The sequence below is a fragment of the Aythya ferina genome (assembly GCF_964211825.1).
Source record: "Aythya ferina genome assembly, chromosome: 6".
Lineage (NCBI taxonomy): Eukaryota > Metazoa > Chordata > Aves > Anseriformes > Anatidae > Aythya > Aythya ferina.
The window spans coordinates 22734808-22762506 of NC_140303.1; the positions used below are offsets into that span (position 1 = coordinate 22734808).

Consider the following 27699-nt stretch of genomic DNA (forward strand, 5'->3'; position numbering starts at 1 on the left):
AGACTGAGAAAATGTAGTGTGTTCTGTAGCCAGGTTAGTCCAATTTCTGTGAAATATACTGATCATTTTTATTCAATTAGTAATATTTATTTAAAGAATTACAGTAATGTCTTAATGAATACATGGGTGTTCAATCTTTTCATGTCCCCTGTCTCTTACAGATTTTTGTGTCACCTTTTCTCTCTCTTCCATTTCCACCATTGTGTGTCATTCCAGGGCCCCTTTCAGTCTTCTAATGTGCTATTTAGCACTGGAAAAAATATAATTGATTTTATTTTAAGCCTATTACCAAAATTCTGGGTAGCACCCAGCCATATTAAATATCACTTGAAATACCACATTTCTGACTCAGATCCCATTTTACTTATTGTCTGCATTTATCAGCCCCAGAAGCTTTCTGTCTCCTTCCTCTGTGCTTGGAAATTCTGATTATATTGCTTTTTCTATACATAAGTTTTTATCACTTTCTGTCTCAGCAGTGCATTTCTGTCTTTCCAGTGTTCTATTTTAAAGTGTCTCTATCCTCCTTTTTTACTTGTTTCCCCATTTTTTTACAAGTCTCTGAGAAAAAGAGGACATGACCCCTCCATTTTTGGTCTCAAAAACATCCAGATCAGTTTGTGCTTTTCCCCATCTCATTCCATCTATCTTGCTAACAAGGTATTGAAATAAATTATCATGTGGATCAATCTCCTTCATCTTACTTCTACTCCTTAAACAGATTCTCTAATTTGCTTATAGAATTTTCTTTTTAAAAATTACTTCATAATGCAATTCATAACACTAAAGATCATCATGCTAAACAACAACAACAAACAAATCCTGTCAAGGTCAGCAAGAAAAAAATAGGAATAAATCTTGTGGGACTCTAATAGGCTTTTTTAATAGTGGTTTTGGTCAAAGATGACAAAGCTAAGCAGCAACTATGCTACTTTTTAACTGAAGTAATGGATTTGAAGGAAGCTTTCAAATGTTTGGTTATTTACATGTAAGTGCATTTTAAGCAAGTGACTTGATGGTGTTCCAGATGTACTGGCCTGCAACGCTTCCATCCTCTCATCCCTCCCTGGACTCCATTTTCTACTTAGTCTTTAATAGCGTTTCCTTCAGAGGTTTTTCATTTTATTTAATGTTTTAAAGTATCTGACTGTTTTGTTTCAAAGTATTATCACATTTACTTGCCAATAGGAAATCATGACTGAGATCTTTCTGAGGAAGATGAGAGGTGCTGCTTGAAAGAATGCCTCAATAGGGCTCTTATGGAAGCTTGGAAAGGATTTCTTGAGTAAGTCTAGAAATGAAAATGGAATGAAAGAGGCAAGTGGTTGGTTAAAAGCTGAATATTGGAGGTGATTTTTGTTCTCTGCATCCATAGCAGGTAGGACAAGAAAGAAAGACTGCAGAAATAGACTCATCCAGATGAGATACTGTGAGGAATTTTGTAAGAGTGAGGATGGCAAACAGTTCTAAGAGAGTGTCAGGGGAAGCTCTGAAATCAGTCATGAAGGTCTGTAGGAAGAGGCTAGATGAAACATATGTCGGGAAATAGGTTTAGTGATTTGACTTGGGCAGGGAGGTGTAGTAGAGGGGCCTCTGATAATTGTTTCTGACCTTATTTTTCTGTAAATCTACAAAGAGGCAGATACCCAAGGAACAACACCCTTCCAGAAAGATACAAAAAATACTTCAGAAACAGACATCCTAAAGATATCTTAATTAAGATTTAATTTAGGATCTTAAAGTACGTAAGCCACTGATACTAAATGGAAAAAATAAGTTATCCTCAATTAAAATAAACAAATAAATGCATTCTTAAAGCTTAACTATGTGATCCAGATGTTATATGGAAATCTTACCTCAAAATAATAATGCTTTCAGATCAACTTATTTTCTCTTTAGACACACCAGGGGAGATGGATCAGAAAGGATGACCCTTTACCATATTTTCAGGACTTCATACTGTCTCAAAACAGGAATACTTACAGACCTACTATTCTGAATTATCAATGATACCTGCACTTCAAGGAAAATGGTCTGATTTTATTAGATATTTTGGCTCCCTCTATGCCAAGACAAAGTGACACGAGATACTCTGTTTCTTCAAAGTGTCTTGTCCTTAAAAATCTAGTGACCATATGCACCCTGTCTACAGGGAATGACTTCTCATGTGAGCATAACTCATGTAAGTTATGTCCTGAAATTCTTTGGGAAACTACCAACTAAAATGAGTGAAATCTGTGCCAGGGTCAGCTGTATTTAACGAGAGGTGCTTGTGTCTCAGGATCCAGGAGTATTTCTTTCCATTGATTAATGGCTCTTAAGCTACAGAGGAAACAAAAGAAATATTTTTATATAAATATGTATATTAATATATATATATATTTAGGAAGAGGTAATAAGATTTTATTGTGCAGAATAATTATTTAGAGTATAACTTTAAAATAGCCTAAATAAATTCACAAACTGGAATAACATGGTAATAAGGTAGAGATACAATATTTTAACTTTTGAATTAACTATTGAAAAGGAAACAAAACAATATTGTCTGGAATGTCCTTTAGAAACTTTATACTTACAAACAAATAAATTTGAACTGTATAGCTTCCCTTTTTTTTTTTTTTTTTTTTTTTTTTTTTAATCTATGACAGTTATAGAGGGACACATCTTCACATAGATTGCTTAATACTAATTTTAAAAAATAAATTGAAGTCTGGAAGATTGTTAATCAATGCTTATAAGAAATGCAAGACCAATTTAGAAAGTATCTAGTGAAATCAGATGCCTAACTGGACTAAATCAACCCCAGACCTGTTTTATTTCTTTTTATTAATTCTGAAAACTTACATGAAAAAGTGTACACAAATACATTTCCGTTTAGTGGCAAAATAAATTGATTTTGTTTAACTTTATTGATTAATCTTGTTTTTTAACTGTTTTGATATTGATTTTGTTTTACGTTATAAGTAAGACTTATGCAGGGTGTGAGAAAAGAAAGCTACACTCAATATACATAAAACATGATGGAAAATACTTCAGCTCCTGTTACTATTTCCTGGTACTGGGGAGCTTTACAAAACTTTTGCTGACACACATAGATAGGGAAGGCTTGCAAGATATCACTTCAGGATGTTGTGTTGTCTGCTTTTTGATGGGCAAGTGCAAAACTAGTTGTAGAATTGTACAGAAACAGAATTTATGTTTGGGCTATAAAAGTGTAAGAAAATTTTCTGAAATAACTTTATTATACTACAAAAGCATATTTTGAAAGAAAAAAAAATAAAATTTGAAAGTCTGGTAAAGATAATGAAAACAAACAAGTGATTTGCAATAGTAGTGTCAGGTTTCCATACTATTCCTGGTAGAGTAGGAAACTTAATGATCTTATATACTTCAAAGGACCACTAATTTTTCAAAATTACACTGTAACTAATTCTATCTGGCAATTCAAAGGGTATTTCATATCAAAGAGTTTCTGAACAGTTACAGATAAATCTTGTATACTGTGCGACAGTTAACCTTTAAAAAATGAGGAAAACAGAGACATGTTTGTTCCAGTCACTGGGCAAAGTTCTCCAGGTAGAGAGTCTCCATTGATGGACATACTCAAAGCTTGATTGCATGTAGCCCTGAGCAACATGCCCAGGGTGGGTTGGGGTGGCCAATCTCCAGAGGTGACTTCCTACCTCAGCCAGTCTCTGAGTCTAATACAAAAGCAACATTTTAGGAGTGTACAGTGGAAGATGTCCATAGCCTAGCCATCTGTAATAAGTGGCAACTATACAATAAAATATAAGAAAGTAGGCTACAAACACAGTCTTGTGTTATCAGGTATGAGGACTGTCCCTGCTTTGAAGTTTCATAAATGGGACATAAAGTAGACAGTAGTTTGCAGTTTCATTGATATATTTATGAGCAATGATGCTACCAAAATAAAATAAAATAAGACTTAATTACTTTAAGTACCTTTTAAGTAGAATTTCAATCAAAAAATATTTTATTCAAATGATGTTTTTAGTCTTTTCATTCTTAATTATTTGAAAGTGGTATTTTGCAACACTGACCATACAAACTAGAAGGAACCATAGCATCCTTTGGTTTGCTAACAGCAACATCTGCTTTAGTTATCACTAAAGTTGAAAAGGAGTAACAGTTTAGAAAGGCCTACACATTTTGGACTTCTTTAAAAAACCTCTACTTATTATATCTAATGCCAGTCCAGGAATTCTTACAGTTTATGGGAGTCCTACATCTGCAGTCTGGTAGAAGATTCTCATATCTCTTAGATAGTATGTCTGGTAATTTTGACTCTAGGTTATATCCTGTCTAGCCTGTCTGTGAGTCTGTCAGTCACTTATGGGCATTGACTTCAGACATGCCCTCTTCTTTCCCTTTAAGAGGTTTCTGTACATCTGTGAAGCCTAAGTTCAGGTTAACCCTGAACCAATACTAAGTAATATTTAATGGCTCTGCTGGGAGAGACTAAAATGCATACTTCTCAATAGCAGGAAATAATAAATTACCAGACATGCTACCACAGTAAAAGTAAATTAGGTGATAGAGTACCCCCGTCTTATGTCCATCTGCCTAATTCCTAGCCAATAGCTAGCACTGTCTTGACCAAAAAAAAAAAAAAAAAAGACAAAAAAAATGTTGTCCATCAATTAATAAAAAAAAAAATGCAGTGGAGTAATAAATATTCATTTTTATTTTTAAAAGCTACTTCTCTGTTCCAAAACAGATAAACACATCTCTCTTCAGTACATGTCTTCTAGTAGTAAATGTCTTTTAATAAAGATTTTATCTCCCATTTTCCCATTCTCTTTGGCCTCTTTGACCATAGGATTTCTATGGGCATCTCATCAGTGACATTTTTTCAGGGTCATATGCTTAGCAGGATTCTGAAATGCTGGTTATGGTCTATTTTGGCTTTTTTTTTTCTTCTCCAGTGACTAAAGATTGACTATGAGCTAGAGCTAAAATTTCATAAGATAGGTCAAAGCTTACATGTCTACGTCTATATTTATGTGCTTAGACAGGAAAATACAATGTCCAAAACAGTGTGACAAGAATTTCTTATTGACTTCTGTGTGAATTCTTGATTGCTTAGCATTTTGGAAAAGAATGGCCTATGCCTTTTGCTGTCTGTTCAGAAAAATTCCTGATATGAAATATGAGCCATTTGTTCTCTTTCGTGTGAAAGATTGTGAATGGCTAAATAATGACTGTGGGTAGTAAAATTGTGATTAGCACTTTTCTGAAATCTACAAAATAAGCAAGTTACCCTTCTCTTTAGTGGTCTGCAGGTCTGATTTCTCTGCATAATGATTCTGATTCAGGTGGCTCTCCCAAAGCAGTAATTGTCTTTAACTTTCAGGGATCATAAATATATAAATATATATATATTTTTATATATATTATTTTTGTTTCTTGAGATGTTGATGAGTTATCTCAATTCAAATTCTGCATTGAAGATATGTAGGGCATATTTTTACCTCTGGAATTTTCAGAGACTTTGTTCTTAAAAACTTTGTGCTTTCTGGCTGTCAGGCTCTGCTACTGAATGCAGTCCATCATATCGATTCTCCAAACTACACAATTTTAATACTTCTTAAATTCCAGATTCTTACCTGGAAATTCTTCTACTTCAGTTTGCGCCCATGTTACCTGTTGTCTTGCATACATATGGATATTTTTGTGTAGCTATTAAAAGTAAGGGTTCTTCCATGGAATCTAAGAAACAAATCTGTATGTACTACTCGAATATGGGAAGAAAGTGAATTACTGCCCAACACAGCATGTTATATAAGTGTACTGAGAAATGTTATATGGCACAGACAGAAATAAGACATTTAAGGTGAAGTTGTTTTGGTAGGTGATCAGCCAAATCACAAGAGAGTTTTGGAAGATACCTTGAAATATAATAGATTAAGAAGACAATAATGAGAAAGCTTTGCAGATATTTTTTTCTGCTAAATGTGACTGGGAGCCTTCTTCAAAAGCACAGTGTTAATGTAAATTGAAAATTGACCAATGGAGTTGACATCTAAAAAAGGTATTTGTCATAATGAAGAAACAGGCTGCAAAGACCCTCTGAGAAGGGGTCCTATATTTTCTGAGAATGGATACAGCAGGATGACATGACCTAAAGTCACCCTGCATCTCGTTTGATAAGGCCAAGGAAACTTTCATTCTCCTAAGCTTAATAGAAAACAAAGAGAGACTTAGACATTTATTACCTTGTGGATGTATAAGAAAGATTCTGTCTCAGATATGTATGGAAAAAAATACATTAAGATTTAGGTATAGTCTGGCTCCAAAACTTAGACAAGGACTCATGAAACATATAAGAGTTGGTTTTATTGTGAGTGCTAGTAGTATAGACACCACTAACCTTGGCAGCCTTTAGGTTTGGTTGCTCACCTTTCATGTGCCAAGCTACTGCGTTAAGTATTGGTAGACTGGGACGTATCACTACACATAGAATTTGCAAACACTTTGTACCTGCAGAGGTGGTGTAAAGAAGTCTCAGGTAATTAAAACATGGGTCAGCAGGGCTTCATATATGCTGCTGAATAGGATGTTTCTGAACGGAGCTTGGAGACTAAAATAGCTACATCTGTATATTCTGCCTGCATTCTTCAGTATGACTGCATCTTGGCTGTCTGCTGTTCAGGTACAAAAGCACAATTGTACCCTGAACAGGGTACATCTGCCTAAAGGTACTTGCTGCTGCAAACTTGAAGATCTGCAAGCAACCAGCTTCCCAAATCCAGATGGAGTTCCTATAAAAGGCAATATAGACAGATACGTATTTTGTCAGGAGAAGCTTGTGACAGAATGCAGATTCGGCTGCACTCTGTAAAATATAGTACAGAAGTAGCCTGAGAAAAATAAGTTGAAAAATTAAATATATTTTAAAAATAAGCATATTAAGATTTGATGCTGTAATATAGCCCACATTTTCACCGAGGTCCCTTCTTAGAGGTCATAGTTTCTTCAGTTTCTGGGACAGGCTGTGTAAGGTACCTATTCACATTCTTGTGCTTTGGCCATCTGTTATGTATCAGACCATCGTGTTCTCACTGAAAAAATACCTCCTGTTCTACACTCTCATAACCACCACTATTACCTTTAATAGTTACTAAAACATGTAAGGATTATGCAGGTGTTTATTCAGCAGCTTTTTTTCCCCACTCCCTCTTCTAGTTTCACTAAATTCAGTATCAGGTTTATATTATTACAAAGGTACCTGAACTTGGAGATGTATTCTATCTTTTTAGTCTTGGAATGTGCTGATGAGCAGTAGGATGGTAGCAGAGACCATGCTGAGAGAGCACAGTTTAGCCAGTGCACTATTTATTCAGCATTTTGGACACCACAGTTCCATAAAAGAATTTGTGATGTACTGAGTGTTCTATCATGCAGTACAGGCTCAGCATTGGTTTTAGACATGTTGGTAGACAGCTTTGCCAAATATCACAGTCCTGTGGCCTATTTTGTGTGAACAGCTCTATCACAACAAAAGTGAAAAAGACTGAGAATTACTACCTCCTCTCCTTTCACATAATTATTAAGCAATCATGGTAAACCATGAAGTCTTTTACAATGGTGGTAGTTTTGATCTTGGCCTTTATTGGTTTGGGAATATTTTGGCTACATTCAACTCTGTCCCCACTTTCTGGCTTTCTCCAAGCTTCTGCTGTCAACCTGTAGTTCACTCAAGAACTCCCTTGCCACCCAGCCCAGTGGAAAACCTATCTTCAGAACCTGAAAACCCTGAACTGCTCCTCACAAGCCCCAAATTACCCCCACCTAGCATTCGGCTTCCAGAAAGCCTGGCTACCTGGGAAGATGAAAGTAGACAGGGAGTGAGGGAGCACAGCTACACCTCACTCCCTAGAACCTGTTTACTTAAAGAAAATATTTGTTTCAAGATCCTCATGGACTTGACAGAAAGGTGAAAAAAAAAAAAAATCAGGAGGTGAGAGGGAGAGTTTGATTTAAAAAAAAAAAAAAAAAAAAAAAAGGAGAAGAGGAAAAAGGGAGAGAGAAAATTTAGAAACAGTTTTCATATATTTTCTTATGACTTTCCCCAGACTAAATCCATGCCACCATCCTCAAGCTTTCCCACTCTGACAATCACTTTTACAAAATCTATTTCCATTGACATTGTATGTCATATGGCTTGTAACGTCATATGTGAAAAGCATTTTACCAACCCACAACTTAAAGCCTGAGAACTAATTCGCACTAGAAAGAGGACCTCCACGATAATGATTTTATAAACACTAAATTTTACTAAAAAGTTACTAAATGATGGGTATGTATATTTACGTAATTTGCAATAGTGCTTTTATCAATACAAGTATGTTGCAATTATTTTTAATCCCTTAGTCCTACAGCACTGAAATATCAAAATACGTTCAGAAAAAGAAACTGCATTGTATCAAATATAAATGTCTGGTGGTAAAATTTCGTTATGTAAAAGAAAGCTAAAGGGAGGTATTGCTACAGGTTAATGTGCATCTACTTTAAGGTAAGTCAAAGAGTTTGAATTGAAATAACATTTTTATATAGCATAAATCAGAATTTTTCTTCAAGATAAAATTTAAATATATCAATCAGGTTAATCAATCAAACTTAGTTGCATGAATGAAGTCAATAGAAAGTTTTGAGAACAGCTTCAATAGGATCAAGAGTTCATCTGTTATCTCATAAAAATGAGAATGTCAAGAGCAATAAATATGGAAAAGTGGATAAAAAGGAGTAACAAACCAACTCTTATTCAAAATTTCTGAACCCAGAGAAATCTGTTTTATCTATAACTTTTAATGACTTTTTCCTCAAAAATAGATTGTTTGATGTAATTTCCACTTATTAATATATGCATATAATAGTATATGAAGTCCCCCATTAATCCCAGCCTCAGTCAAGGTAACAAGATCATTTCTTATCTTCTTAATTGTACCTGTTTCCCTCAGCCTTAAATGCCCTTCCATTCTTTAGGGCCATGACCTACATGTTGCATTCATTTCTTCTCTGACAGTGTTCATTGTTCACATACCAAATACTTTATCTTCATAACTGGATATTATCATTTATGTAATGAATTTATTTCCATTATTTTTCCTGATCTTAAACACATGTAGAAATTCTTTAAAACAAACAAACAAACAAACAACAACAAAACCCACCTTTGGCTTCTCACTGGTTTATACACATGCAACAAGGTGGTATCTGTGACATCTGCAGAAACATTATTCAACTCTGTGTCTGGCACAAAATTGCGCTCTGCCTTCAAATGCATTGATCAGGCAGCAAGAATGACATGCTGAGGAATGCCTCCAGGCATTGTTTCTCAGCTGGCTGTATTGTAAATCGATACCTTACCCTGGGAATGGCTGAAGCTTTCTCTCATCTAGGCAGACTAGAATTAGCTTTCATGCTGTTAGCAGAGTAAAGAGTTCTGGGAGAACAATGACATATCCTCTCATTTACATGTATCTTAAAACCATTTAAGATATTGAATGACCATAAGATATTATAACTCGCTATGCTAACTTAAAAATCACTATTTAGAAAAAAAAAAAATATATATATATATATATTCCAAAACACTGTAACCTCAATTACAACATTAAAAAATAGTTTAGAAACAGCAAGAAGCTGTTTAAATCACAAATGCAGGAGTTAATTAAAATCATTAAAAAGACAAATGTTTATTTGGAATTATAAGAAAAGCTGAAAAGCATTTTAATCATCAATCTCAAATCCTTTAAAACGGGTAGTGTGTCATTTACCCCAACAGAAAAGCTGAATTTGTGAGATGTAGTTGCCTTTAGTTAGAGCTGCCATTGTGTGCAATGTTCTCCACTGTACCATGTCACTGCTCTTATCTGAGCTCTTATTCACATGAGCAGAAAAACATGAAACAGGTCTTATATCAATTTCAGTTCAACGGCAACAATTTTTATTACTTCATTAGTTTCTTTTAAATAATTTGACTGCACAATTTATGTGCATTGAATTGTATTTATAGGAACTGCAGATCTTTCCTATTTCTGTACCTATATTTGAGAAGGGTTTCTTTGCAAAATAATCACTAAATATGCACTACAACCATATTTTTAACCACACAGTTAAGAACTTATTTCATAAAGTAAGTGTAGCCTGCTTTTTAGTAGATGATCTGGTCTTTCTGGAAGTAGCAGAAATGGTTCAGAATTTCAATGACTGAGTGTGTTGCTCCAAAATTTAGTGTAATTTATGCTATTTTTAAGTATCTAGCTGTATTCCAGAACTTTCTAATTAATGGTCTTCTGCTTTGAGTATTGTATCACATTTTGGTATAATGTGGTATTTACTCATTTCTGCTTTTTTTTTTTTTTTTTTTTTAACTCTTTTGTCACCCTCAATATACATTTTGCCTGTTTTCTCAGTACACTTATTGCAAAATTAATGAATTTAATACTACTTTTCTGTGCTGCTAAACATTTAATGCCTCTGTACTGCACATATACATTATGATTTATTTTAAAGAAGAACATTTCTCTAATTTTAGGATTAACTTTAGGATTAAAAAATAGCAAAAAAAAAAAAAAAAAAAAAAAAAAAGATACAAATACCAGTAGATTTCATAGTCTATAATTGTATCACTTGCAGCTTCTGACTGTATTATTATTTATCTTTAAATTTTAAATTTTCAAAATAAAATTAGCATCCTGAATATTTATTGAAGGGTTAGAATATAAAATATTAAATCACTGGAAACTCACCAGCACCTTAAAAGAAAAAAAGGTGAAATCTTTGCTTTTAAATAAAAGTCAGTGTGGCTAACAGTCTTCATACAATGGGTTTCAAACCACTGCTTCTGCAGAAATACTAGTTCCCAGGCTCTGCCTTTCTTTGCAAGTCTAATGCTTTTCATAATAAGGCTTTGTTCAAAGGGTGTGGCGGAGGCAGCAGATGCTGTTGCTGCTGCCTGTAGTTAACCATTTAATAGCAAAAGAGATTTCATTGCTGCTAGTAATTTTTGAGATTTTTTTTCCTTTATGAAACTGAAATTATCATGAGTACAGAATAGGGTCTTTTCAGATCTCACAGAAGCTTAACACTGGAGGAAATAAATGAGAATTAAAAAACAACAACAACAAAACTGGGAAATAAATCTTGAGAAATGATTGGAGAATGTTAATACACAAAGCCCAGTGCAGCTGGGTTTCTTAAACCCAACTGTGATTATTTGGAGTCATGTGTTACAGCCAGTAATTCCTATATAGTTCCTTCTCTGTGTGCCTCAAACCTTATAATTATTACAAGCATATTCTAATGCATGCTTCTTGGGCTAAGATACTTCACGTCTATGCAAAACACCCTCACAAATTATGATGAGTCAGCTTCTATGGGAGATGGCAGTTTGTAGGTGAATGATAGTACTGACCAAGACTATTGATCTGAATTCAGGCTTCTTGCAAATCCCTAGGCATCTTCTGGGAATTAATGTAGGCCTTTCTCTCTCTCTTCAACACCAGCTTCATGGAATATCACAAGAGCAGATATGGATGGATGGGGTGAGTTAAATATGCTCAGGACCCATCCACACAGGAAGTCAACTTACCATTTCATGTCACCTAGACTTAACTCATTTTCAGTAATTCTTTCTGTGGGTACACCAGATGGCTCACCCCACCATCAGCTTCCTGGTTGCTGCACAGGGAAGCTGCACAAGCAGAAAGCAAATCTGACCTTTAGCCTTGGATTTAGTATTGCTTCAGTAAAAAAATCAAGATGTAATCACAGGATGACAATTGGCACGTTAGTGAAAGGGAGATGACCAAGAAAATTCATTCTGGTAAGTGGGATGATAACTAAACAGCAGATTAGTGGATGGATTTTAATGAGCTGATGGCAATGACCAGGTGGTCTCCTGATGCAGGAGCTGGGAGTAATAAAACCAAAGGTTTATTTATTACCTGGCCATTTTGAGAAAAGCTGTGTGCAAGAGAGAGAGCTTGAATGAGTCAGGCCAAAGCGCAAAATTTAAGCTAAGAGTCAGTAAGAAATTCAGAGAGATAGCAGTGGAGGTCTGTTTTACTTTTTCTATTTTTGTTTTTCTCTTGTTTACTCTCTTCAGAGTAAAGCATAATGGTATTAATGACTTCTGCAAAGTCTCCGTGTCTCTTGCTTTGAGAGCTGTTTTTTTCTGAATCACATGGTTCAGCTGCTGTTTTCCCGAGTGAGCTGCACACCAGTGTCAGAAGTATGGTGTTTTGGGATGAATCTGTTAAGACACAAGTGAGTGTGGGAATAAGCACTGGTGCTGGGATTTTATGAGGCCTGTTGAAACATAGGTGCCATTTGTAGTAAAGGAAGCAGACAGGCTTTGTCTAGAAGGTGTGCCAGAGGGACTTATCAAGGAAATGCGTAGCCTGGAGGGAGTACATCATATCAATTGCAACACAAAGTTGAGCTACAGAAACCAGCTCTAAACGTGTACAATTGCTTGTGTACTAGCTGCAATAATTCATAGTTGTTAGTGTAAATAATTTATTTAATATTCACTAGGGTAGATTAACTGCACAGTTATACTGCTTCTAGGGCACAGGATGGTAGGGCTTGAGTGATGTCAGGTCTTAAGACTACTGACCTGTGTAGGGGTGCCTGGACATAAGACTGAGACATAGTGGTCTGATGAATGTCCGTTTGATGGGAGCTTGTGCAAAATGGCATTAGACTAGCATTGTTAACTCAAATTCTATTGGAAAACTATTCAAAACTAATCAGAAAACAGGTGAGATTTTCTTACTTTTTTATCTTTGACCTAGCCTATGTACTGAAAAAAGTTTGTTTCTTTTTTTTAAAGTCACAATGATGAGATAATTTTTTATTAATTGTAAGAAATTTTCAGAGATGCAAATCATCTGAAAAAAAAAGGAAACTGTGACATTTATATAACTTGTACTGCATAGCCTACATTGCTTTGTTTATTTATTTTTTTAACCAAAGAAAGGCACTATTATGTTTGCTACGATAAATGGAGGAAAACATTTCATACATTGCTTGAGAAAATTTTTATTAAAATGGTGATGTTGATTCTCAATAGGAGGGGGTCCCTTTACTGATCAAATGAAAAAAAGCAGAAAGGCCGCTTCTCTGCACTCTGTACTGCAGCTATTTGTTGCACAAGGTACACTGCAGGAACAAAATACACATGGAATTCATTCAGCTTGGTAGCACTCCAGTAGTTCTAAACTATTAAATGTATTTGCTCTGATGGAGTAGTAATCCAGATGCCCTGTGATTTGTCCCTTTAATTATGTTTTTCTTTCTATGGAACTGCATAACCAATTTTTTTCAGCTTTCTAAAATAGAAATGACTCTGTTGCAGTTAATGGAATTAAGCTATCAAAGCAGAAAGCAGAAGCAAGCTCTTTATTTTTAATCTAAAGCAAAGCACAGTAGCTATAGAGATACATTGCTTAAATTTAAAAATGTAATGAGAAGTCCAATGGCAATCAAACCAATGCATACACGTATATAAAATTAACAGTGATGAAAAAAATGCTGTGTCCACATCATGTGGTCATTTGATTTACTCTAAATGACAAACATGGATAAGGACTAACAATATACATGTTTGAGGGGAGGTAGGAGTGGAGGAGTGAAAACTGCAACTAAACCCTCTTTTCTATTAGATATTCTTAATTTTTTTCTCAACTATTATTCTCACCTCCAGCAATATTAAACCAATTTCTCAAGTGAATTTATTGGATACAATAGGGAAATAGCTTTGGGAGCAGGGATCAGAAGCCATGACTGCCTTCCCAAATGAAGGCTTACCATTAAGTTGCCAAGTTCATGTTTTCTTGAGGGCTTCCTTTCTGTACCAGTAAATCTTGATTTCATCCTGCATAGTGATGGCACTATGAGTACTGCAAAGACAGATCAGATGGTCTGCTGCCTGTGGTAGTGTAAGTGTTTTGCTGATTGGTGGAAAATCGTGGCTCTGAATTCTGAGAGCTGATGGGGGAGTTAAATATAAATACTCATGTAATGAGATGTAAACTAAGCAATTATACAAAAGTGTGGATATCACAGACATTAACTGCATTTCCTCTCTTTGTCTTCTGCTTTCTGGCTGTTGGGCAGTCTAGACTGAGGCACTAAACTGCCTTCCTAAATCACATAGCTACCCTTAATTATTTGCAACTCTGTGGCAAATAGTGATCCACTCTGCTCATTGCTCCCCTTCTATGTTTCTTTTCCTGTGCCAGTATCTTTGCTGGGTATCAGCTTATATAATGGAAATACCTAGCTGCAAAGCACAGATGTTTGCTTGAGCAAATATATGTTATTTTATTGCTTTCAGTATTTCAGATAATTCGCTTATTTGTCAATGCATAAGTATGTGCCTTGTTCTGATACTATTCTACTTCTGATACTATACTAGAATACTATTATCAGACTGATAATATGCATGTTTCCTTTATAAATCTGTTCATTAGAATTGAATTTAATTTTATATATGAGCTACAGGGAGTCATAAAAAATTGTGCAGTCTTAAGAACCTAATCTGATTTCTATTCTTCTGCTAAGTGTGTTGCTTTGGATAAGCTACCTAATTTCAGAGCTACCTATAGTAGCCCTAAAATGGAGATAAACAGGCCAGATATAGGCTCGTCTTCTGTGAAGACAGGAAGAAGGTCTACTCCTCAGCTCTACTCCTCGCATATAAAGCCATAATAGTTGGCAACACGTCCCCACTTCTCCTCCCAAAAATCTACACTTTGCGGAAGGTTATTCAATTTTATTCTGTGTTCTGAAGGCATGAATCATAATGACTAGTTGATAATTCAGAAATACAGAGAAACTCTGCCAATAAACAATAAGAAGCAAAGTTCCATAGAGATTTGTGCTGTGTGAATTCACATGTAGATTCACTTATCTACCTTGATTTGTAGTAGCTGTGATTTGTTATGTTGTGCCTTGAATCAGCCAGGTGACAATACCTGTGCATATCACTGATAACCTTATTAATATACTGATAGTTGAAATGAAAGTGAAGTTACCAATGTCATCTTATTGCAATTCAAAGTATTAATGCTAGTCTTTATGATGATGCTTTTTTTTTTTTTAATAGTAAAATGTATGATTTTTTTAAAAAATTGATTTGTTAGTTTATGCCAAAAGCAAAAACATAATGTATGTCACAAGGCAAGGGCAAAGTGAATGGCAAAGATTAAATTCTGCTTAGTCTAGCAGAATGCTCTTGTCTGTTTTCCCTTAGCAATCAGTTTCACAGTACTGGATAGTATGAGGAAACAGCAGTGTGTACAGACATTTAAGGGTAGCTTTCTGAAATTCAAAGGAAGGTTAACCAGACAATGAAACAGTCCAGTTTCATTTGCTAATCACTTAATATTTCATTTGATGCTATTTTTATTTTCTATTAGTGGTGATAGATTACTTGTTTCTTACATCACTAAGTGTAAAAAATCTTATTTTGGGGTGTATATAATGAAGAGTCCTGTGAGTCATTAATTCTGCAAGTAACAGTGCAAAAGAGTATGTGATGCATTTGTTGAAAGACTCAAGTACCTTTCCTTTTGCACTCATCTTTCCGCTTCATCTTGGAAATACATTCACCCATGATGAACTAGAGCTGCACCATCTCATATTGCACTGTGGAAGGGTACAAATCTAGTCTCACCATCAGTTCACCCAAACTGAGAAACTGGAGAATACAGCTGAATATAGTAGGGTGGGGGAGGCAGAGGTATTAATCCACTGGTACTTCAGATGCATGCAATGTTTTACCCCCAAAAGGTACATAAGTTATTCTCTAATTCATGCTTGCTTGCTGCATGTTCCGTTGTGCCTGACATGGCTATGTCAACTGAAAAACAAAAATACCATTCTTGTCTGTTCACCGTGTCTACACACCTGCAGCATTAACCATGGGAGAAAGTTAATATCTATGTAGTTCTAGATATGTATGTAGATAAGCATGGCACACAGCACATTGCTATACAGTAAATCTGAGAAGCTACAGCTTTTTTAAAGTTAATCATACTTCTATGCTTATTGAGTAAAATTAATGCTAACTAATATTAAAAGTTATATTGCTGAGAATTTTGGCACCTCAAAGGGTGGGAGAAGCAGGAAGAGTTTTTGTTTGGTTTTGTTAGAGGTTAGGTTTCATCTCAGCATTCTGACAGAAAAGTGATCGTGGAAGACTTTATGTAGGTGTTTCTGTAGGTGAAAGTATGAATGAAACCTGTTGTATCATAAGTGTTGTTTAAACTCGTCTGTTACGATCAAAATCCTACATTTCTATCACATAGGGTCCACTGGAACTTCAACGTCTCAACATTCATTAAATTATATGGCAAATGGATGATGAATTTAAATGTAGGGGTGTCGTCACAGAAGATCAAATATAGAAGCACACTATTATGGCTCATAAATCAATTACAGAAATAAATTAGCTTACTAAAGTTCAGGTATTTGCAGTATTGCAGTATGCCAAGATCATCCTGAGCAAATTCTCTGGAAACTTTTGTTACTGTTAGTTATTATGGCAATGAAGATCATGAAAGCAGCTAATGGCAAACAGCTAATGTTTTTCAGATTAGAAAAAAAACCTTGTCAAAACCTGCCTCTTTTTCAGAGAGTTAAGTATAGTCTAATTGACTTCCACATAGGCCAGCATGCAACTGTTTTGGCATCACTTTTAGATGAGACACCATTTCTCCATCTATCTGCTGACAAGTCCCTTCATTTTGCCTAGTAAATTTACCTAGGTGAAACTTAAAGACTAGATTTTTTTAAAGCTCTGTGGATATTTGATCTGGAGTTATTCCATAAGCATGCATAGATTTATGACTATGTAAGGTGTACAGTAAATCAGATCCATCATGGAAGTGCTGAATTAATTGCATGTATATTGCCCAGATGGTCGTTGTGTGAGTAGCTAATCCAGTGCAGCTCTAGATGCTTCAGACTTAATATGCATGGGCAGATCAACATTGTGCAATAGCACAGATGCAACTGAACAACTTCAGACTTCTGAATGTGGTTTACAGATGGTCTGTGCACAGAGTATATTGAGTGTGCTCTGGAATTAACTGTCTTAAAACAATCCATACACTGCAAAGTATATACAAATATATGTCACCGGGGAAAATTCAGAAGAAACACAATGATTCTATTCTATAAAAATTCCAAGTACCTTGTTTTACAGAATTTGAAATGTTTTGCCTACCAATACATTGCACATCAGAAAGTCAATGAAACACAAATGAAGATGTAGAAGAGAAAAAAAAAAATCTCTGATACATCATTCACTCCAGAGGGAGAGAAGTTGGTAAGAAATCCGTCCCTTTGTCCCTTCCTTTTTAAAATAAACTGAGAAGAGAAAAGCCTGATTGTAGGTTTTTATGTTTCTTTCTCAATAGCAACAGTGTGTTTCTGAATATTAGAAACTAATCACAGAGCATGCAAACTGTATGTCTGTAATTGTTCAGTAATTAGGGGCTTGAATTTTTGATTCCCAGAAGTAAACCTAACCATAAAACGGGGAGCTGAGGAATATCTGGAGAATGGCTGGAGAATGCTATTTATGTAGAGGAAGAGAAGGTTTTAAATCCTTATTGCTTCAGGTACACTTGTATCCATTTTACCCTTAATGGAGAAAGAAGAAGGAAGATGCTGATTCCTTCTAGGATTAGAAATGAGGTTCAGAGGTTTAAAGAGGTTAGGTCTTTTAGGTTTAGAGAACTGATTCTGGATACAGTCTGCATGGGTTAATACCTTGGGTTCGAGTAGATCAGCACCTTTTTAATTTTTTTACAAAGACAAATCTTATTTCTTTAGAATCTCTTCCTCTGATTGTGGCTAATGATTGTATACACCTCAGTAAAATATGGGTTGCAGATTCCATAACTATTTTGACCCCTCTTTCATAATTTATCTACTGCGTTCCACTGCTGAATACATCTGTTCTGTGTGTTTAAGATGGTTGTGCTCACCCTGGCATTAATGATCTACCGGATTTGGGGGCTTATTACTTACTACTTGACAATTTTTCTTTGTTTTCATCTCTACATTTTTTTTATACTTATAATCTTCCATTCTCCCTAATTTTTCCATTGCACATTCTTCACTCTCCTAATTCTTTCTACACTGATATGCTGTCTCCTCTTTTTTCCATTTATGTCCTATTTTCTTTTTTTTTTTTCAGCTTCTTTCTCTAACTTCTGTTTTTATTTATCTTGTTTTTATCTGTGTCAATATGAACCCCTCCCAGCCACATCTTTTATTCTTACTTCTCTGTCATTCTACATCCCTTGTTTATTTTGAAGTGTACTGACCTGCATTGATCCTTCACTCTCCTGAAAGGTTGACTAATCATTTTTCAAACACCCCAGCAATGGGTAGAGAGTGAAGTCACCTCATGAAATTCAGGCATGAGAAATATACTCCATTGTGTGCCCAAATACGCATTTCTTCTCTATGTCTGATGTCATCAGAAAATTTTCAGCAGCATGAAAGATGTTGGATCTGTAATTTTTAACAGGATTTTTTTTTTCTCTCATCAGGTTTATTCTTTTCAGCTGCAATGTATTTCAGCTGCAATGTACACATCACCCTCTGAGTAAAGAATTTCTCCTTAATATCTAATCTAAGCCTCCCTTTTTTTAGTTTAAAACCATTCTCCCTTACAGGCCCAGCTTTCCTGTAGGGCCCCTTTAGGTGTGCTGGAAGGCCACTGTAAAGTCTTCCCAGAGTCTTCCCTTTTCCAGGCTGAACAGCCCCAACTCACTCAGCCTGTTTCCACAGGATAGATGCTCCAGCCCTCCGATCATCTTTGTGGCTTCATTGGCCACGTTCAAACACATTCTGGACTCATTCAAACTGGTTCATGTCATTCTTTTACTGGGGGGTTCATGAGAGTGAAGTAGAGAGGGAGAAACACCTCTCACCCTGCTGGCCATGCTTCTTTTGATGCAGCCCCAAATACAGTCAGCTTTCTGGGCTACAAGCACACATTGCATAAACAAAAGCATTTCAAAATAAATGTAATATCTTTCTTACTCAGTGATTGTAACATGTTTGTTTAAATTTTATTTTCTGCCTTCTTTTAGAATTTTCCTATGCAGAAGAGTGAATGCTAATTAAAATGTGCAGGATGAAAAGATGGAGCAGCCAGTGCTTGTACCACCAGGACCAGACAGCTTCCAATACTTCACTAGAGAGTCTCTTGCAGCTATTGAACAACGTATTGCTGCAGAAAAAGCTAAGAATTCCAAACAAGATCGTAAAGACAATGATGATGAAAATGGGCCAAAGCCAAACAGTGATTTGGAAGCAGGAAAAACACTTCCATTTATATATGGTGACATACCTCCAGGAATGGTGTCAGAGCCCTTGGAAGACATGGACCCATATTATATCAATAAAAAAGTGAGTCTAATATCAATCCTGTTCATATGACAATGTTTGGAATGCTTCATCATGTTTATTTCATTTACTTACAGTGGATAATACAGTTTGTTTCTTCATCTGTTAACTGACAACCATGTAGGAAAATGCCATTCTAATAATGCAGAAACAGCTGAGCATTGTTAAAAGGGCTAGATATACAATAGCAGAAAGTGTTAGATGCCAGTGGCATATACATGTTCCACCTTCCAGAAAGGTGGTAATAAATATTTAATATCTTGTTATACAAAGTTGTTTTAGCTAATGCATGCTTTAGAACAAATTTAGCCTCATGTGCCCTTCATGCATGAGTCCTCTACAGAAGGATGCATTTTAAAAAGTATGATTTTTAACATCGAATTTATCAAATGGCACTAAATGTAACATGATGACTGACTGCATAATTTGGTTAAACAATAGGGTATAAATAAATAGAATTTAAATCTATTCTCCTGTACACTGATCTCTAAATCAGTAGCAAAGTGCCCACTGTCCCCTATGGCACAGGACACAACCCATCTCCTTAGTGGTTATTAACCATTCATTGTTTTCTTTTAGTTTACATCAAAATTTATACAGATTTATATCCTTTGATATAATTGAATTAATATGAACATCAAAACTGAAACATACTAAATAGTCTTTGGTTTTGAATAAATGTAAGGATTCTAAGTGTAATAATATAGTATGTACAAAAAAGTGCATATATTATAAATGAAATACTTTGCAAACTTAAAAAAAAGTAAGGAGTTATTTAAACTAAGTACAGGGTTACACACTTTCTCTGAGGTTCTTTATATTTAAAAATGACAGCATGAACCAATCTATAATACAATTTGGTCCCAGGATTCTGTTTTGGTAGCAAATTCTAGGGAAATATATGGAATCAGAGAAGTGCAAGGATAAGTGGGAAATATCATAAGGAGAATGTAAAGCTGCTTTTAAAGTTTCTGTTGTAACTGGCCTTGAACAACTCTGCAGTCCTTCCAGGATGATTCTGTTACAGTCTGTGTACAGCAGAAAAGCTTTACAGCTCATAGTGATAGCTAGCTTGGGTGACAGTTTAATTATTAGATACTGTGGTTATGAAAACTCTATAAATATCAAGACAGGAGTTATTTTGATTTGCACAGTGTGCTGTATTCTAAGTGTCTTTTAGCGTGCTAAATTTTATGTGATTTATGAGTCCTGTTTTGACAAGAGAGAAAATACTATGTGAAAGAACAATATTTTTATCTTTATTATTTGATGCCTCTGAAAGTGCCTTTATCTGCCATTCACAGTGTACGAAGTTTTATCTTTAAATCACAGCTCTACTTTTACAAAGATAAAAGATCTGTTTCTGTAAAAGCAGGCCTTGTGGAGTTCCATACTAATTGTGTCTGACTGTTTATGATACAAAAATCATGCATCATTATATCCCTACCTGCCCACAGTGCATCCTGGACCTTTACAGTCAAATCAACCAGTCCTCTGTGTCTTACACAGGGGAAGACATGCTTGGTATGACCAACAGGTATGTCTCTTGAGCCCTTAGAAACTGAAGACCTGTTCAGTCCTTTCATGGATGGAGGTGAAAAGCTACTGTATTAGGCAGGTCTGACAGGGTGCAAGAAATGAAGCAAAACTATCTGAACATATTCAATCAAGTTTCTAGATCTTGCCTATGTGGAATGAAGAATCTTTTAATTTGCACACTAAATAAATTTTGTCAGCAAATAACACATACAGTAATTCCTGCTGGGATTCTCTCATTCTGGTCTGCACATCCACTTCCACTAGGCACATTCCACTATGTGCTTCAGTCTTCTATCGTATAGGAAAAGAAACAGATCTTTCATTCAAAGACATGAAAAAACTTTCTCACCCACTAGAAATTCCTCCCTTCCTCCTTCCTTCAATAGGAGGAAAATAGATTTTCCTAACAAAAATTCCAACAGCTATTTCAATTTTACATCAATAATTTGATTTTAAAATATCTACTTCCTGTATTTTCTTACATAGTTATATGTGAATTCTGGAAAGACTTTTGTCTTGCTTCACTTGTCTTTTGAGAGTCTTGGTAGCAGCTGATGCTCCTCCAAGCCTCAGAAGGAGAAATAGTTTGAGAAAAGCCTGAAGCAGTAGGGAACATCTCCATGAAGAATCAAAAGACTCTTAATGCACAGTGCATTCACCTTCATACCATTTTACAGATTTCTTTTTACCCCTCTCTGAATTCCATCTTCTAAAGCCAAGGAGTCAGTCAGCACAAAGTATGCCAATGTAACAGTCTGACAGCTGCTGCCTGATGATTAGAGATTAGAAACTGCTGCCTGGGGAAGCTATCTGAAATTATAATGGTCTAAAGAGAAACTAGAGAATGAAGGAAATAAGTATTTGCAAGAAATATTTAAGACAAGTGTATGGATTAGCAGATGCCACTGTTGCTTCACAACTCTGTTAACATATATCATATACAATATCTGATTTATCTGCAGAACCTATATAAGTTTGGCTTCCAAACTTGCAAATAGGGTATAAAAATGGTTAACTACAGCGGGGGAGGGGGGTTGGTTTCTTGTTTGCTTTTGTTTATTTGTTTCTTGGGTTTTGGGTTGTTGGTTGTTTTTTGCTTGTTTGTTTGTTGTTTTTTTCCTGTTTTCAGGATATCATGGGCCAGCAGAGCTGAGCTGTTGCCAAAAGCTCTAAGTTCTGTGGAATCACCACTTTTTTTCCAATGTCAGTGGAATGTTTTTTTTTTTTTCAAAAATGAGTGTCCTTCCTTACTTAATGTTGAAAGCTGCCATTTGAAAATGCATTCTTCCAGATCATCTCCTTACACTGTAAGAGTAGTGAGGTTCAAATGTGTCAACAGCAATTTTCAATTTTGTAGCAAGATTGAACAAATTCACTATTATTTTTTTCATGCATTGGAATTTGAAGCATCTAGAATGTTTCACATTTCATCTTTGGGACTCTTTTCTTAAGCAATAGGTTTGTACATGTCATGATTTTATATAAGCTAATCCACAATTAGACAGGAATAAATAACTGTGTTGAGCTGGTATGAGAGCCTTAATTTTTGGATAAGGTAGTCTTTGATTAGAAATGGGAAAACCTGTTAATAGAAATAAACAGATAGGTGTGCTAGCATTCTGTTTGGGTATGTAAAACCTACAACCAAAGAGGATGTATTCATGCCCAATATTAATTTGAAGTTGAAAGGCAAAAACAAAAAATCTGTCAAAACAGACAACCTCTGTTTGACAACAGAACAGCCTATTATAGCAATGTCACACACCTGATAGTAGTATAGATTTACACTGTATTCCAGATAGCCTGAATGTCAGCAACTGTACCCTGGGAACATAATTCTTCTATTATAATATAATATCTGTTCTTATATTCTTATGATTTTACTATAATTAAGCGCTATTGACCATGGTGCTCAGTAATGCCTATTGTTAGAACTGTTAAGTTTAGCATTCTAAGTCATTGCAATACTCTTTATTTTGTCTAAAATAGAGCAAAAATGAACCTGAGTTTTACCTGCTTTTTACATTCCTCTTCTGTTTAAGAGCAAATCTGTGTGTTCCTGGTACAATGGTGACTGCCTGTCCATGCTCAAGCTGCCATCACAAAGGATCAAGGAGGTTCACACTGCTATCTATAGAGAAAAGATCAGCTGGAATCCCTGAAGATCTGACCAACAGGCATGCATCAAAATCTGGTCCACTTAGTTCCCTACTTTAAGGGCAGGCTATTTTGTCTTTAAGCTAGGCTGACACATTAAAGAGGAGGGAAATGATAGTTGGAATTAAATGGGAATTACTTCACTTTCTTCCTTCTGTAATGTAGATTTAGCATTGCTGCTGATTGCCACTGCATGCCCTGCCTCTTGCCGGAAGGATGTTGATTGATATCTGTCAGAAGAGGTGTCGCCTTTTGTCCTGGCACTTGGTGATATCAGTCACCTAATCTGATCAAACCACTAGCTCCTGGGAGTCCCAGACTTGTCTTGACTTGCAGAATCAAAGAACCTGTAAAACCACTTAACTTCATTACGTCAGAAAATGTGAAAGCACTAATGATTTTAGATATTGTAGATGGCTTTAAGTGAAATAATTTTGAATTGAAAAGTTCTAGCAAAGCAAAAAATAAAAATAAAATAAGGTCTATATAGAATAAAATTGTTTGAAAAGATAAAAACAAAACAAGAAAATGCCAATTTCAAATATGCCATGAGTCTTTTGTTCTAGCTGTCCCTAGGGCTTTCCCCAGGAAACCATTTGCTGTGAATCTAAGTTACCAGCACAACAATATGTCACCACTTGCCTTTCAGAAGGTGCTATGAGTTTTTAGATGGTGTTTATCTAACCGTGGGAAGTGGAAATGCAATGCATTAGCACTCAGCCTTTCAGAAACTACTTTTGAAGTCAACCAGGGGGAAGGAAAGGAGAAATAAGGTTTAAAGAACTCTCTGTCCTGAAAGGTTCTCAGAGTCTATGTTTTTGTTCAGTGTGGATTCTTCCCTCTTAGCTGTATCTTGTCAAAATACTCTTCCTCTTTCTTTGCCCTGCAAAGAATGCAGTGTCTGGGTTCAGATCAAATATGACAGAAGTTACAGAGCTGGGGCCCAGGTTACAGACACAAAAGCTGCATATTGGACACTTCTCTTTAGGGATTTCACTGAATTAATATCCACACTGGCATACTTTGAGTGTGAGCAGGCTCTCTGCCTTTATAAAATCATTAAAGCACTTTATAAAACCTAAGCCCTAGAAAGTATACATAATCCTTAATGTACGGATCTTAATCTTATAATTTATTTAGAATTTATTTAGCTTTTCTCGGTATATGCCTGCTTTGTATTGGCAGCTTTGGGTGCAATGCTTCATGTTCATCCACAATGCCTACACACTGGCTTGCATCTGGGCTGGGACTGGGGTGCCATATCACAGACTCACTAGGGAAGCTTACACAGGGATTGGATGTTAGCTGTTACCTGCATGTTTTAGGAAAATTCTCCGTCAGAGATGAGATACAATTTTAGTTCGTGTTTAAGGCTACAAATCAGAGGACCAACAGAATCATTCTCAAGGGTCCCATCACAGAGATGTTTTGGGTGAAGAATCAGAACTGAGATAAGAAATTTAAGGCTTGTTGGTTCTGCTTATGCAGGGCAGCAGAAAGTAGAACAGCTAAAATAGCAGCAGCTTCCGACTGAAACTGGAGCAGTGCCAGCATGCTGTTATTTTCCATAAGGCATGTTAGAAAAGAGATGTATGTTTAATATGCTTGTGTTCAAAGATTTTTAAAAAGATGTAGGTTGACTAAATGTAGGTGGTGTAGTTTTAGATGCAAAGTTGGTAGGGTGTGTGATTTTTAGTGCTTTTTGTCAACTACCTCATAGCTATGGAAGCTGGGAGCATGAGCTGTGAGGTCTGGGGGCCGGAGACAGACCTGAGAGGGGAAATTTGCCTCCCCTCAGAATATTGTACCAAAGAATTCATCTGCTTGGTTACTTCAATATTTAAAATGAAATCTTCAGTTAAGGTCAAACCCTGTTACCCTTGAAAGGTCGTTGTTATCTGTAACTGGAAATATAATTTAGGAACATCAGCTCGAGCTTTATCCCATTGCTGTCAGTTTCATATGCAAATTCTCCATTTCTGTGCAGAAGCAGAGAAAACAAATACACCTCTTAATCTTTCCTACAGATTTTTAGCTTGTACTTGTGAAGATTAAGGACCCTTACTATTAAGGGATTTGGTCTTTATTGGAAGGTGTGCTGTGCAGACCCAGGACAGAGAATCAGCTCAGGGAAGAAGCCAGCAAGTTGGGCTAACTTTTCCTCAGGGATTATCCCTGATTTCTCTGCTTTCAGTACTTGGTACCCACCACAGACTGTTAGAAACCCCTATCTCCCTCCATCTTCTGGATGCTCCTAGAGATTGGTATCCATACTTCACGGTCCATAAATACTAAATTTCCCAAATATAAGCAGACTAAAGAATCATCCTTCTTGAACCTCCTTGGTATATTTTCTCGGTGTAATGGCCTTCCCAGAAATAGTTTTGTAATCCACTTGCCTATGGTCTTAAAGTGGAACTTGACCTCACGGATACCAAAAAAGATCAAAATATCCTTTCCCACATTTCCACTGGCATCCTAGTTTACAGCTCACTTCTTCAGCAACGTAATGATAAAAAGGAGGCTTTATCATAGCTGATCCAAGAAACGTACAACTCTGACAAAACATAAAAAGCAATTTTAGACTTTTTTTCTTTGTCAGATTCTTCAATACCTCAATTTAGGCCATAATCCTTGCATCATCCCTTCCACAGCAGGCAGATCTCTTCCAACTTACTGATCCTTCCCTCTGCAGTGTTTTTCATTCTCTTTTGATTGATCATGCAACTGAAGAGCACTTGAGCATCAAAAAGAAACCTGACAGTCCACATTTCCAGTGCTGTATTGTTAATGTTGTTGCGGCCATGATGGACTGCAGTGTAAGCAAAGCAATGTCTGTAGGGTTTGCCTTCAAGTATTTCATATTTGGATCATGGATTTATTTGAGAAAAACATACAAGCTTTTAGGCCCACAAAGTCGTCATCAGTTCTTTGAAGCAAGGCTTGCATGCTTTCATGTTTCTCTAAATTTGATAGGCTCTTTAGCTGTTAAAATTAAATTTAACAAGTTCTGTGTGTTCTGGGGAAGATTCACACCTTCAAACCACAATTTTGCAGAGAGGTCATCTGGGATGTGTCTCTTGTTCTCCTCTGGTAAGGTGCATTCAGATGTCCACAGTCCTCAGAGCTCTGCCTAGTCATGGCTAGATGTCTTATTGCTATTTCCCTCTTTAGCACAAAGACCAAGAAACAGAATAGAATTAAAAAAAAAAAAAAAAAAAAAAAAAAAAAAAAAAAGAGAGAGAGAGAGAGAGAGAAGGAATGGGCAGTCTACTAAACCAGTTTGTATAAAGAATTCTCTTATTAACACCTCATTGATATCCACAGGTAAAGTTTCCCTGTTTATGGTATTTTGAACAGGAAGAGAGAGGTTTTGATGGGAAACCAAAACCCAAAATTACAATTATAATTTTAGTTAATTGTTTCTGCATCTTTTTTACAAGAAACAGATCATGTAAATATATCATATACTGAGGATGTTAAACAAAGCAGTATTACAGAAATGTTAATGAATTAAATATTTTGTATTTAAAATTATATTTTTGTACATCAGGTAAGTACAGGAAATAAGCCTTATTTTGAAAATGACTCATTTTTGGTGTACTGGCTATTCAAAAAATTATAATTTTGGTGATTGTCATTAGGAAAGGTTTTTAAATGAGCATTTACATTGAATATAAAATGTCTTATAAAATGTCTTTTCTTCCTCTTTTTCAGACCTTTATAGTATTGAATAAAGGGAAGGCAATCTTCCGATTCAGTGCCACCTCTGCCCTGTACATTTTAACTCCCTTCAATCCTCTTAGAAAAATAGCTATTAAAATTTTGGTACATTCATATCCTTTTCAATAGTGGTTCAAAATGTTACACAAAAAGAAAAAAACATATCTCTTTCTATTTCATTGTAAATAAAAGTTTTCCATAAGCTTTTAATTTTAATTTTATTTTACAGTGTAAGTCTTATGTTAAGTTTCTATAAATACTAGGAAATTTCCATATATCATATAGATATACTTTAGCTATCCTGTAGAATTTCAATACTTCTGCTGTTGAAATTTACAGGTGGATTTGAGATACCACTGATCTTTTAATTTTCAAATCTTTTTCATTTTTTTTAAACATTCTTGTCATAGACGATTTGAATTTACAAGAATTTTTCAGAAAAGTTTCTTCAGATTAACTTTAATATTAAATGCTTCTGACTCTTTTTTGTGCTATGAAGCTTATCCATAATATATGTATATATATGTGTATTAAAAAACTATTTGTGCTCACAAATTCCAGAAAAGCTTTTGCTGGAAAATAGGTAAATAAATAGCTGCTCAGGAATAGCTATCTCAGGTCTAAGTTTTTCCTACCTTTTAAGGGTCTTTCTAAGGCCATCTGGATAAACAGCTTTAATCTCTGTTGCAGTAGCATGCCTGGAAGCCTGGTTCTCACCAGGCTTCTCACACTTACAAACTCGCCCAGTTGCACTATATGCTTCTGCCAAATTTCATACACTGCCAGAAAGCATAGGTAGCTATCCAGCAAGCAGTTTGC

At 35.6% G+C, this 27699-nt stretch overlaps 1 protein-coding gene across 3 annotated transcripts in view; it reads left to right on the forward strand.

Moving 5' to 3' along the window:
* Positions 1–27699, forward strand: part of LOC311438627 (sodium channel protein type 1 subunit alpha) — a 101282-nt gene that overhangs the window by 11165 nt on the left and 62418 nt on the right. For all 3 annotated transcript variants that reach the window (XM_084523216.1, XM_084523215.1, XM_084523217.1), the window contains exons 3-4: positions 19146–19464; positions 26875–26992. In XM_084523216.1, the coding sequence (XP_084379342.1) occupies positions 19198–19464; positions 26875–26992 (385 nt within the window). In that variant the 5' untranslated portion in view covers positions 19146–19197. The remainder of the gene's footprint in view (positions 1–19145; positions 19465–26874; positions 26993–27699) is intronic.